General features: G+C 39.6%; 1 protein-coding gene across 1 annotated transcript; it reads left to right on the top strand.

Annotated features, from left to right (window-relative positions):
- The first annotated feature begins 6197 nt into the window (after positions 1-6197).
- On the top strand, positions 6198-13644 carry LOC134856493 (E3 ubiquitin-protein ligase TRIM23-like). Its single transcript, XM_063872762.1, has 9 exons — positions 6198-6507; positions 6756-7039; positions 7239-7757; positions 7958-8166; positions 8541-8755; positions 8926-9149; positions 9545-9881; positions 11547-11867; positions 12877-13644. Exons 1-9 carry the CDS (start codon positions 6306-6308, stop codon positions 13056-13058), a joined length of 2493 nt encoding a protein of 830 aa, XP_063728832.1. The 5' UTR covers positions 6198-6305; the 3' UTR covers positions 13059-13644.
- Positions 13645-14309: the final 665 nt, after the last annotated feature.

The raw sequence follows: 14309 nt of genomic DNA, 5'->3' as shown, positions 1-14309 counted from the left end.
GTTGGGACACTTCACGCTATCCCAAGACCTCTCGTCTTAGTGTTTTGACACTTCGCACCGTCCCAAGAACTAGTTCTGGGACACCTGGTACTGTCCCAAGACCCTTCGACCAAGTGTCGGGATGCTTCACACTGTCCCAAGACCTCGCACCAGAGTATTGGGACACTCCACCCTGTCTCAAGACCTACTACTCAAGTGTTGGGCTACCTCGCACTGTCCCAAGACCTCCTCGTTCTAGTGTTGGGACACTTCACTCTGTCTCAAGACTTTTCCGTACTGTCCCAAGACTTCTTCGTACTCTCCCAAGACTTTTCCGTACTGTCCCAAGACTTTTCCGTACTGTCCCAAGGCTCTCTGTACTGTCCCAAGACTTCTTCGTGCTGTCCCAAGACTTTTCCGTACTGTCCCAAGACTTCATCGTACTGTCCCAAGACTTTTCTGTACTGTCCCAAGACTTCTTCGTACTGTCCCAAAACTTTTCTGTACGGACCCAAGACTTCTTCGTACTGTCCCAAGACTTTTCTGCACTGTCCCAAGACTTCTTCGTACTGTCCCAAGACTTCTTCGTACTGTCCCAAGACTTTTCCGTACTGTCCTAAGACTTCTTCGTACTGTCCCAAGATTTCTTCGTACTGTCCCAAGACTCCATTATTCCTGTGTTGGGACAATCGGGTCTTTTCATCTTCAGTGTTGAGACCCTTGAACCACTATCTCTGGTACCACACTTGAGTTGTAGAATAAAAAAATTTCAAAAACCCAACCTTACTGGCCAAAAGTTTCAATTACTAGCCCCCTTGTTTTTCTCTCTCTTGATAAATCCGTTAGAATTGAATACCCAACTTGTTAGCAGGTGTCTTGTGATCACTATTTGTCTAAAACCGACAAATCTAGTACCGAAAATGTAAAAACTCAATTGAGAAAATGATAAAACAGAAAAATGAACCCACCTAAAACTCAAAGGTGAGTAATGTCGTCCTTTCGTTAAAAAAAATGTCTGGTACCTGATTGTCACGCGTTTTCCTCTACCCTACTAACGTTCTTTTGGGGTATTCTCCTTCCAGGTTCCAAAAACTGTCTATTTCCGATCCCTCCACCTTTTCCGACCATGGTATCTACCTTAATTTGATCATAAATTTGGATATCCTCGCTTTGTAACTCACGCGTGTAAGATTCTAATGTAACTAAATCGACAATATCGATTGATTAGTTACTGCAACGTGTGCTCCTTTTTACAATTTGCAACCGCCAACCTCTAACCTAACCAGCCCCCCTTCTAACCTCCCCCCTGTTTAGCCCCCCTCTTAAGCCGAAAATTACCTTAAGCGCGATGGGTGCTAAACTTCTCGAGAGAAAACCTTAGAACCTGTTTCCAGGCTCTGCTTGAGTAAAAACGTATCCTCAAACAGTGGGAATCCGCTTATCCATTTTTACACTTATCCCCTATAATGTAAAGTGGATTTTAACGATACCCGTTTGACCAAAGGGAACACCCCTGTCTGTCCTACTCTGGCTGTTCTGATTCCGGGCTGGTTGTCTCCTTGGAGTGTCCCGCGCCTCTCACCAAAACCACTTTCCCACTTGACTGGTCACCTGTTCCAATCAAGTCTCCTAGTGGTCCGTCGAATGACCAAACAGAACACCCCTGTGTGCCATTCTCTGTTTGTTCTCGTCCTTGCTGGATGTTCCTCTAGTGTTTCCAGCACCTGTCGGGTCACCTTCCTGTGAACCGCTTCCCCGCTTGGCTGGTCACCTTTTCCAGTCAAGTCTCCTTGTGGTCCAGTGAAGTTGCAATGTATCTGAAAAACCTTAACAACGCCCCACAATCGGGCACCTGTATAAAATTGCTGACTTGATCGAAACGATCGGTCTTGTGGGAACAGTATGGGTATATTATTTTTCTTAATATAAAGGTTTGATCCAACTAATTTGGTATCAAAGTCACTGTCCTTTCATTTGTTTTATGGTTTTTTTCTTTTTCTAGTCTCTTTTGGTTTTTGTTTCGCTTTTTGTCTTTTTGCTCGTTTTTGTCCATCTAGTTACCTCCCTCACTCGGTTAGCTAGGCCTCGTTCGGAGAGCGTACCAGGAATTTTCTCGAGTTTTCTTAAAAAGCTATCACGGTACAACCGGAAGGTTTACACGTTCCCGCTTAGCCGTACCACCGGTACTCCAGAATGGGCATGTAGCCCGGAGCTGTGTCAAGTGGGTTTGACTCCGTAATCAGGATGTCGTTAAAACACCCAGGAGCGCCATAAAAACACTATGTAACATTCGCCTACTTAAGTCATAAATGAGGTTCAAGAAAAATAGGCCCTATAACCATTGGCTCAAGATCAGGGACACTATCTCTTGTGTTTTTCTACCTCGAACGGTCGGAGCCAATTCGTTTCACTTGCGACATGAGACTTAAATCCTCGTTACAGCTTAAAGGCTACTAACAAAGTACCCCCCACTCTAGAAAACAAGAATGTCCCCACACTTAGGTCTCAAAATACCTAAAATACGCGAACGCCGTTGAAAACGTGGTCGGAACATTCCGTTTTAGTTGCTTTTCATTAGACGGTGGAACTTTGGTCCATTTCAGATGGATCAACCTGAAACTCTCCCTACCTCAACATAACAATTATAAAACGCACTCAAGAAAACTAAATGGGGTACTCACATACCAGCACACTCGAGAATTGGAGTAACTAAATTAACTAGCGACTCTAGCATAAATGGAATTAAATATGACTTGAGAAGTTTTAAATCAATGAGTTTTAACTTGAGAATGGAATTTTGGGGTTGGACCATTGGGAGACTTCGGCTGTCCACCTTTCCACCGAAGGTTCACTCTGGTCCATTTCTTATTGGTATCTCTTCGGTTCGCAATCGTTATGCCTTCTATTCCAAGATAGGACAGCTCTACTCTAGTATGCTATTATATCTGGAAATTGGGAATAGCAATTTCCCGCTGTTTTTTCGATACTTTTTTTGCGATTGTAATTCGGTTGTTCTGATCTTATTTTCTGAGATTTCAGTTGTCGCGAGAAAGTTGAACATGACATGCCCAATTCGAATTTTTGAAAAATTCCATTTCACACCAAAATCATGTTTTTCGCGCTGTTCAAAATCAAACTTCCAAATACGACCGATTGGGACATACTCCCCGGACTCAAGATCGTTGTCCTCATCGCGCGTTACCGTCTGCCAGTGAATCCCCAGAATGTTGAGTGTTGCTCAAAATACAGTGCCAGTGGTCATTTACAGAAGTTTGCAGCAGATTTAACTTTATCTACACCCCAAAATTCACGACCATGCAAAATTGTCACATTATCGCTAAAAAGCAATCAAAATCTGCACACATCTGCACCTTAAATTTCCGCTTTGCAAGCTAATGATTAAAATTTCTTTTGTCTTATCCAATCAGAAAATTGTCAAGCAGCCTTTTTGATTTATATAATAGACATAGCATATTAACAACAATATTTCGTTTCGTTAAAATTTCTTTTTCGTGACCTCAGATTTTATCCGAGTTCACACTCGAGCCCCTTTCCTTCCCTCCCAAATACGACCGACTGACACATGGTGACGTGAAGTTTCTGACTCGGTTTAATACCTCAACAAATTTTTGCTTTCGCCCCTGTGAGATAAACCGGAACCCAAAATCAGCTTGTTGAAACTCCCGGTAAAATTTTGGGCTTTTATTTTTTTTGCTTTCTTATTTTTTTCCGCTCGGTTTTATTCCGTTGATTTCAAGTTTGGGGTATTTTCAGAGATGAAAAAGTGTGCTGCGTCAAATAAGGAGAATGAAATGAACATGATTGACATTAACCACTCTGCTTGAGTAAAAACGTATCCTCAAACAGTGGGAATCCGCTTATCCATTTTTACACTTATCCCCTATAATGTAAAGTGGATTTTAACGATACCCGTTTGACCAAAGGGAACACCCCTGTCTGTCCTACTCTGGCTGTTCTGATTCCGGGCTGGTTGTCTCCTTGGAGTGTCCCGCGCCTCTCACCAAAACCACTTTCCCACTTGACTGGTCACCTGTTCCAATCAAGTCTCCTAGTGGTCCGTCGAATGACCAAACAGAACACCCCTGTGTGCCATTCTCTGTTTGTTCTCGTCCTTGCTGGATGTTCCTCTAGTGTTTCCAGCACCTGTCGGGTCACCTTCCTGTGAACCGCTTCCCCGCTTGGCTGGTCACCTTTTCCAGTCAAGTCTCCTTGTGGTCCAGTGAAGTTGCAATGTATCTGAAAAACCTTAACAACGCCCCACAATCGGGCACCTGTATAAAATTGCTGACTTGATCGAAACGATCGGTCTTGTGGGAACAGTATGGGTATATTATTTTTCTTAATATAAAGGTTTGATCCAACTAATTTGGTATCAAAGTCACTGTCCTTTCATTTGTTTTATGGTTTTTTTCTTTTTCTAGTCTCTTTTGGTTTTTGTTTCGCTTTTTGTCTTTTTGCTCGTTTTTGTCCATCTAGTTACCTCCCTCACTCGGTTAGCTAGGCCTCGTTCGGAGAGCGTACCAGGAATTTTCTCGAGTTTTCTTAAAAAGCTATCACGGTACAACCGGAAGGTTTACACGTTCCCGCTTAGCCGTACCACCGGTACTCCAGAATGGGCATGTAGCCCGGAGCTGTGTCAAGTGGGTTTGACTCCGTAATCAGGATGTCGTTAAAACACCCAGGAGCGCCATAAAAACACTATGTAACATTCGCCTACTTAAGTCATAAATGAGGTTCAAGAAAAATAGGCCCTATAACCATTGGCTCAAGATCAGGGACACTATCTCTTGTGTTTTTCTACCTCGAACGGTCGGAGCCAATTCGTTTCACTTGCGACATGAGACTTAAATCCTCGTTACAGCTTAAAGGCTACTAACAAAGTACCCCCCACTCTAGAAAACAAGAATGTCCCCACACTTAGGTCTCAAAATACCTAAAATACGCGAACGCCGTTGAAAACGTGGTCGGAACATTCCGTTTTAGTTGCTTTTCATTAGACGGTGGAACTTTGGTCCATTTCAGATGGATCAACCTGAAACTCTCCCTACCTCAACATAACAATTATAAAACGCACTCAAGAAAACTAAATGGGGTACTCACATACCAGCACACTCGAGAATTGGAGTAACTAAATTAACTAGCGACTCTAGCATAAATGGAATTAAATATGACTTGAGAAGTTTTAAATCAATGAGTTTTAACTTGAGAATGGAATTTTGGGGTTGGACCATTGGGAGACTTCGGCTGTCCACCTTTCCACCGAAGGTTCACTCTGGTCCATTTCTTATTGGTATCTCTTCGGTTCGCAATCGTTATGCCTTCTATTCCAAGATAGGACAGCTCTACTCTAGTATGCTATTATATCTGGAAATTGGGAATAGCAATTTCCCGCTGTTTTTTCGATACTTTTTTTGCGATTGTAATTCGGTTGTTCTGATCTTATTTTCTGAGATTTCAGTTGTCGCGAGAAAGTTGAACATGACATGCCCAATTCGAATTTTTGAAAAATTCCATTTCACACCAAAATCATGTTTTTCGCGCTGTTCAAAATCAAACTTCCAAATACGACCGATTGGGACATACTCCCCGGACTCAAGATCGTTGTCCTCATCGCGCGTTACCGTCTGCCAGTGAATCCCCAGAATGTTGAGTGTTGCTCAAAATACAGTGCCAGTGGTCATTTACAGAAGTTTGCAGCAGATTTAACTTTATCTACACCCCAAAATTCACGACCATGCAAAATTGTCACATTATCGCTAAAAAGCAATCAAAATCTGCACACATCTGCACCTTAAATTTCCGCTTTGCAAGCTAATGATTAAAATTTCTTTTGTCTTATCCAATCAGAAAATTGTCAAGCAGCCTTTTTGATTTATATAATAGACATAGCATATTAACAACAATATTTCGTTTCGTTAAAATTTCTTTTTCGTGACCTCAGATTTTATCCGAGTTCACACTCGAGCCCCTTTCCTTCCCTCCCAAATACGACCGACTGACACATGGTGACGTGAAGTTTCTGACTCGGTTTAATACCTCAACAAATTTTTGCTTTCGCCCCTGTGAGATAAACCGGAACCCAAAATCAGCTTGTTGAAACTCCCGGTAAAATTTTGGGCTTTTATTTTTTTTGCTTTCTTATTTTTTTCCGCTCGGTTTTATTCCGTTGATTTCAAGTTTGGGGTATTTTCAGAGATGAAAAAGTGTGCTGCGTCAAATAAGGAGAATGAAATGAACATGATTGACATTAACCACTGATTGACAAGGAAATCATTGTAGTGAAAATTTTGAAAGCGAGATCGAAGATGTCGAATTCAGCGTCGCCTCGGTGCAAAGTTTGTGAAAACGGCTTTTCTTCCTCCGGAGAAAGAGTGCCTAGACTGCTGCTGTGTGGACACACTCTTTGTACAAGTTGCCTCTCCAGACTGTTGTCGAGTGAGGACAATGGAACCTCCTCAAACAACATCATCTGCCCTTTCGATCGTAGCTCAACTTTTGTCCCTCCCGGTAAGTTGTTTTTTAATTTTCTAAATTATCAGCTAGACTTTGAGCATTTGTGAAAAACTTTAAAGATCGAACCTGTTTGTGGAAGGATATTTTGAAGTTATTTATAACATAAAGGCGGCCAACAAATATATCCCATGATAACCAGTTCGCTCATTTGTGTTGTTGATTATTGTATTGAAGTTTAATAACTTCATTAATTTGATCTATTACTCCAATGATTTAAACTTCAATGATTTAATCTCTTACAGCTGGTGTGGCTGAACTCAACAAAAATTTCTCTCTTCTCGAAGTTCTTGATTCTTCTCAAATAGAGGGACGAGGGAATGCTTCGAATTGCACTGTCGATTCAAATTTTTCGAGCGCTCGTTTGAGAGCCCACTCTGAGTCAGTTGTTTCTCCTCAGCTCAGTCCTAATAGTGTTGCAATTAACCGGAAGTGCGATGAGAACGAACTTCATGTGGCAACACTGTATTGCTTGACTTGTGCAACTAATTTATGTCAGCAGTGCTCAGAAATCATTCATTCTACCAATGTTAGTATTTATTTCGACTTATTTACGAGCGGGTTGGTGCCCGCTATCATCGTGGGTGCCCGTGGGGTTATTGTGGATAATGGTTATCTCTGGAAGTCCAAATATGCACGCTTATCATTTATTTAACTAGTTGGGAGTCTAAATCCAAATAAGAAAAACGCTGTGCTGCTAAAATTAATTAAAAACGGATTTGTTTAAGACACTGTCAAAGCATAAGCGAATTCCGATCTGCGAAGCTCCGACACGCCAGAGACCCCAGTGCAGGTTACATCCGGGACACCCTGTAGAGCTAGTATGCCTGGAACCGGCATGCCAGATACCCACCTCAATTCCCCCGAACTCCTCGACTCAGTCCTCGTCGTCTCAAATGATCTCGCAGTTCCAGCTTCCAATGATGTGCTATCTTTGTAGAGATTTCAGTTCCCACAAAGGTCATAAGTTCAACCTATTGATCCATGAAGCAGATTCGATCAAGTCGTTGTTGACCAGCTGCCTGAATATCATTAACAACTTCTCAGACGACGTGACCATTTACATACGAAAGTTGAACGCCTGTATGCAGCTTATAGAAGGAACCTCTACTAGATCCCCATCGTCGACAGGAAGTTCTATGAGTGTTTTGGGATCTGATTTAAATGCGAATGCAGCGGGAGTCACAACGGGGCCTAATGGACAATTGACGAACGTGAGGGGAACAGCGCTAGTTGCCAGACAACAGGTTTGATGTTTTTTAATTTGAGGCAGTAAACGTTGATCAGAAAAATCTGTAGATCAGATTATTATAGTTCGAAATTTTAGTAAAGTTACAAGAAAGTTGGCAATTTAAATTTCATCCATCTAATCAAAACACGGTCTCAAACAATCGCCAATTAATCATTTTTTGGTTCAAATTGCAGCTGATGTTTTTTCTGTTGCCAGGTGCATGATTATTTTGAGGATTTACGGCATAATCTAAGGCGCCAAGAGGAAGTGGCTCTATCTGTAGTGAACACGTATGTGAGGGAGAAGAAGCTAGCACTACAGCAGAGCATGCAGACTCTGACCATGATTCTCTCTCAGCTGACCTCCACTGAGACTGACCTGAAGAGGCAGTCGACATTGGGCGATGTCGACCTAATTGTGCGCAGGTAAGCTAAATTGTATAGCTAATTTTATAAGGTATAAGGACTTCAACGAATTGATATGAACATCGAACAAGATCTTGCTAAGGTGTGAATTATAAAGTTGCACATACGCTGGTTTTCGATGCTTTGCTACGATTTGCAAATGGTGCAAGAAAAACCGTGAATGGCTTTCAGTTTCAAAATGGGATTTTAATTTTCAGATTTTTCAGCGAAAAAAAAAATGATCTATTGATCCAGTTCTCTCAAATTGGGTTAGTTGATATTTAAAAGTTTCAATCACGAAAGATATTTGATGTCACATTTTTTCTATGAAAATGCTTTCGGTTCCTGTCAGATGAGTGAAACTTTTCCAAATGTCTGTTTGCTACATTTTTCAGGTCGGAAATCAGTCGTCTTGTAGACGCAGCTCAATGGCAACAGTCTCAACTGCAGGAGCTTCTTAGCAGTGGCGGATCATCTAGTTCCAATTCTTACGGCACCAGTGGGTCCAACGGGGCAAATAGTGGAGGTGGAAATGGAGCTGTTGTGAATGTGTCATCATGTGATCCCAGTGTGCCCATCACATTCACCAGGGACAATAGGGTCCACATAGGTTTGTTTGAACTTGTAGCTCCACTAGCTCAATAAAACTCTGCGAATGACACGAACAATAAGTGCATACTTTATAACCTACATTAAGCTTACACTAGGTAATGTAATGGCCTCTAGTGTGCTCTTTTTTGATTGTGTGTGCATTAACGATACACTCTGAATGTGTGCTAGGTCCGAAGATAGAGATGCGTCTGGTGATGTTGGGTCTGAACAATGCAGGCAAGACATCCATCCTGTTCAAATTGAAGCAGAACGAGTTCGTGCCCACTACTCTGCCCACCATCGGCTTCAACGTTGAGACTGTGGAGTACAAGAACCTGCAGTTCAACATCTGGGATGTGGGCGGAGACCCGAAGTTGAGGCCACTGTGGAAACACTACTATCTCAACACACAGGTAGGGAATAGTGGCTTTTTTCTGTGCTTGAACACTCAAATTTATATCTCATTATTATAATTTAACGGAATTTTGCTTGTGATTAACAGCTATCCTAAAGAATAATCGTGTCTTCTCACAAAGAAATGTTAGTTGTAGTCTAAAAGTGAAGTTCGTCTGAGCTGCGGGAAAAGATAAAAATAGCAGTTTTTAGGCAATCACAGTAATCAGGGTTATGTAACTGAATGTTTTTTGAGTATCGGGGGTTGTCAGTATTCACTCAATCTAACTGAAACAAATTGGTGCTGTTATAACTAAAATTAAACAGCGGAGTGAGTTATGATACAAATATCAATTTAGATGATTATAATCCGTTATGTTTTTCTTCGCTCTCCTTGCAATTCATGTTTTTTCAGGCTCTAATATTCGTAGTAGACAGCTCAGATCAGTCTCGTCTCTCGGAAGCACAGAGTGAGCTGTCTCGACTCATGTTGGAGAAAGATCTAAGGAGCGCCATCTTGCTAGTGCTGGCTAGCAAACAGGACTCACGAGACGCAATAGGGGTTGAGATTCTAACCAATGAGTTGAACCTACACAAGATCTGTTGTGGTAGAAAGTGGCATATCCAGGCATGTGATGCGCAAACCGGAGTTGGTTTGGAAGATGGTCTAGACTGGCTCTCTAGGCAACTTGTGTGGGCCGGAGTGGTAGATGTTTGTCCCCAGGCGCCTACAACGTCATCAGCTATTGAAGGTAAAACAGGACTGAATTGGACCATTACAAATTAAATACTTGATTGGTAAAATATGATCAGAAAGCAGCCTTAAAGTAGAATAAAATGGCCGGTTGCTGCGCAAGTAGCACAGAGTGCTCCGACCACCATATTCATAAAAAACTTCCAAAAAAGGTTTTTCAAATTAGTGTTCACTTCTTGTGCGTGATGTGATGAGAGAACTTTTCACACGCGTAGAAAGTTAGTATTTTAGGCAGAACCGACAACAGTTGTCTTCCACAAAAATACTAACACACTGTAAACTTAAAAAAAAATCAACAAAATTGTATATATTTTTTGCTACTTTTCGTACAAAGTTATCTGGAAAACGTATGTTGCCAAGAAAGCGCTAAGTGAAGCATCCAAAACAAGTTTTCGTTTTGTATAATCAAGTGTATAAGACTAAATGACCAATTTTCATGTAGCGAATGTTAGTATAACAAAGTTAGTATATTAGACAAAATCGACAACTTGTGTCTTCAAAAAATATTAACACACAGTAAAATGAGAAAAAAAACCAAAAAAAAGTTTATATCTTTTTTGCTACTTTTCGTACAAAATTATCTGGAAAACGTATGTTGTCAAGAAAGCGCTAAGTGAAGCATCGAAAAATCAAGTGTTTAAGACTAAATGACCAATTTTCAAGTGTTTAGACTAAATGACCAATTTTCATATAACGAACGTTAATGTAATAAAGTAAGTATATTAGACAAAATCGACTACAGTTGCCTTCAAAAAATAATAACAAACGGTAAACTGGAAAAAAAAGCTAAAAAGTTTCTAATGTTTTAATGTCGTTTGAATCACGACTGAAAGGGCTTCAATATGATATATCGCTGGTCCATTGCGATGATTACACAAACGAAGCGTGGTGTATTATTACGAAGATTTTTATCTAACCGCAAATGAAAGTGCTCATTTGGTGGCACTTTTGGTATTTTCCAATTCAGTCAGTTAAGTTTATTTAATCATAAACTATTTAATGGCATATGTTGCTGCTTTAGTTTTCGCTAGTGTTAATTCTTTTTTGAGAAAAAAAACATGTATCATGGAAGGGTATGGGATATTTTGTTTTTCGTTTTTTCTTGCGATGCTGAGGAAACTTTTTGTTATTTTCGCAGAATATTCAATTTTCTCAAAAAACTACTGTACCGATTATAAAAAATGGTACCATTGGAAAACCCGGCTGCTCTTCTATGTGACTGCATATTTCGCTAGTCTCTGTTCTTTAACTCACGTTCTACGGCCTTTGAAAGTTTTAGTAGGGGGATCAAACAAGCCCAGTTCTGACATTGTTTAATTTTTTTAAAAAAATTTTGATTTTCCTTTAAAACTGCCCTACCAAATCGGAGATTAAGTGTTTAACCGAAAGAGAAAACCTGTTATGCGAATCTTACCTGCACAAGCGGCTATGCCCTGCGCTTTGAAAAAAATATGGCCCTAGAGAATGTCCAATTTTGAAAATTTGTAGTACCTGATTTTGCGTGGAAAACAAAAAGAAAAAAACTTAAACACACCCGAATACAAAGTTCCTCTCCATTTTCAATGGTCGGAACAAAGAGAATAATGGCCGTTTTTCTGAAAATTATAATTCAGTTGCAAGTTGAGCTACATAACGTTTAAATTTTCATTGCGTTTCAAACTAGCCGGACCTTCAAATGCAAGATCTTTGAACCAAGACGCATCATCTCGCTATGCCATTCAACACACCTCCCTCTCGGCCAATCAGAATGCGGCTTTCACGAATCAAGAAGACTCTTTCACTCACCGAGGAGGAATGCATTTATATCGGAACTCATCGAACTCCCAATTTACAAGAGGCGCTCCGGACTCAGGCCAAGATCAAAGACGTGTTTTGGGAAGCGGCGATCAAGTAGGAGTGCAACCTCACGCGGGAGGAGGGGGCGATTTGGCATCTGCAGCTTCTCAGAGTCAAGTTTATTATTCGTCAATGGCAACTACTGATTGTAAGTTTTCTGATCTAGCTGATCGTATGGTTGAGTACATCATACTGATCAATCAATCAGTTATATGTGTGCCTGAGAGTTTGACTTATTTGGAAGCGCAAAGATTTTATCGATTTCTGTTCAATTTTTTTATTTGTGAAAGAACTCTTGTATATACGAATAGTCCTCTGTGAATTTCAATTTTTAAGAGTAATGAACGTAGTGAGTACTCTTATATAGGTCTTGCTGATTTTTTTTTGTTTTTTTTTCAGGAAAAAGTCTATAAAATTGTTCAGGCCAAATATTGATTTTTTTTGATGTTTGATTTTTGATTTCTTTTTAAGTTCACTTCATTTTTTTTGCTTAAATCAAGCAAAGTTCACTATCGAACAGCAAAAATTTAAAGGTCACGAAAAACATGATTGATTGCTAATTTCGAAAATGGCATCAGATTTCCCAGCGAAATAAAAATTTCATCAAGTTTGTTAAAAGGAAGGAAAACTTTACTTATGAACTTCAAAAGTGTTAAAAAAATGCGTGATCGACTTCTAGTTTCGAAGGTAGAATTTAATTATCGAATTTCCCAGCGAAATAAAAATTTTACTTTTTGATCCAATTTTCTCAAAGAGAATTTTATCAAAAACATGACAACCATAAAATTTTCTAAAGCTTCAAAGAGCTTTGAGGCCATTTTTTTCTTTGAATTTCTGAAGTTGCATTTTTTCAAAAAGTTTTTTTTTTGCTTGCATTCATTGACTCTTTTCCATCGGTGTATTGGCTATGTTAGATAATTATCTACAGCTCCGCTTCGCCGCTGTATAACTATCTAATTTATGATTTTGTTTCCTTACAAATAATTAACAAAATGCTCTTGTTTTCTTGAATGATTTATTTGCCTGTAATACGGTTCCTAGAACTTTTAAGATTCCTGCAGCAGTGACTAAATTTTTGTGAATAAATTGTGGCATGAAATTTTGTATCGCAAGTGAGGGTCCGCTTTGCTTGTATGACTAGAATTTTTTCGTTTCAGTATTACGAAGAGGAGGAAATCAAGTCACATTCAACTTCCAGGATCAAGATTATGATTTGAATTCGCGTAGGTGGGTGACAGGAGACCCACTGGTACAACTCGAATACTCATCGCTGATTGGTCGAGGTCATAATCAATCACAGCAACAGTACAACCAAAATATGAACTTGAACTCAAACTGAAAAATTGATAAACATTTTGCGCTGCAAAGCAAAGGTGTTAAAACTATTTTAAATAGTTTCTGCTCTAGTTTAGAAGGAGTATTAAGTAGATTACGTACAAGAAAAGATATATTTCACAGTTGATGCAGTATCTGTCAACAAGCGTAAGCAACATTATTTATAGTAGATTATAGTTGGGAGAGCTTTTAGAAATTGATGTTTATTGTGCGTTTCAAAAACATGACAATAACTGGCAATAAAAACATGGCAAGGCACTCAAAATAGTGAATGGACTATTATTAAGTCAGATACAAAATTGCTTATCAGTGTATAAACTTTATATAAATGTTTGAAAAACCAGTATTTGTTTCGGTTTTTCTTAAGGTGACAATCTTCAGGAGTTCAGTTGACACTATTTATACACATTTATACAAGTAATCAGCGGAGTGCCACAGGGATCTTTACTTGGGTCTCTTTTGTTCGTCATTTACATAAATGATCTACTGTCTCTAATTGAAAGTACTAGTGCTACTTGTAAACTATTTGCGGATGATCTAAAGGCTTGTAATAGTGCAAGACAGAGTCTTCACTGCACTCTGGATAAGTTATCGAAGTAGTGCAAAGACAATTCAATGAGCGTTATTATTAAAAAGTGCGGATTTTTACTCTTTAAAGGTGCCAACAACAGAGTTCTGCTTTGACTCATACGTGTTTGAACAGAAAAGCCTTGAAAAAGGTATAGGCATTGAGCTTTCAGATATTCTAAATTGGGATGTACATATAAACACAAGGTGTAACAAGGCGTATGCCTCATTCTACATATCTCTACTTACCAACTAATATACCAAACTACACGTACTTCGAGGACTTTTGATACCAATCTTACTATATTGAATGCAGATGTGGTATCCGCGTAAAGGTGCGCTTCATTCAATTGAGTTATTTCAAAAACACGTTACAACTTGGATACACCCAAACAGCGAGTAGAAAGACCGTCTAATGCACCTTAGAATACTTCCTTTATTGCGCTACAGAGAGATGCATGATAATTTTCTATTCAAACACCAGAGTAACACTTGAACAAAAAGAATCGTTCATACTTCAAAAAGCTCGACTGCCATCCAGCTAACAAAATTTTTGGCACCGAGTTGTTCTTCTGCATGAACGAATTGGCAGCCGAGTGAACATTTTTGGAGAAAGCGTCAAGAAAGAATTATCAGACTTTTACTGGACCTACTTTATATCTGGTTACGGCTACTGCAACATTCAAAC

This window comes from Symsagittifera roscoffensis, unplaced genomic scaffold (assembly GCF_963678635.1).
Source record: "Symsagittifera roscoffensis unplaced genomic scaffold, txSymRosc1.1 SCAFFOLD_148, whole genome shotgun sequence".
Lineage (NCBI taxonomy): Eukaryota > Metazoa > Xenacoelomorpha > Acoela > Convolutidae > Symsagittifera > Symsagittifera roscoffensis.
This window is presented reverse-complemented; position numbering and strand designations above follow the sequence as displayed.

Bases quoted from the DNA above. Each gene is read 5' to 3' on its own strand.
- LOC134856493 (XM_063872762.1), top strand. From the start codon at position 6,306: ATGTCGAATTCAGCGTCGCCTCGGTGCAAAGTTTGTGAAAACGGCTTT. The intron at 8,167-8,540 runs GTAAGCTAAATT...TACATTTTTCAG, and splicing joins GTCGACCTAATTGTGCGCAG to GTCGGAAATCAGTCGTCTTG. The intron at 9,882-11,546 runs GTAAAACAGGAC...GTTTCAAACTAG, and splicing joins AACGTCATCAGCTATTGAAG to CCGGACCTTCAAATGCAAGA.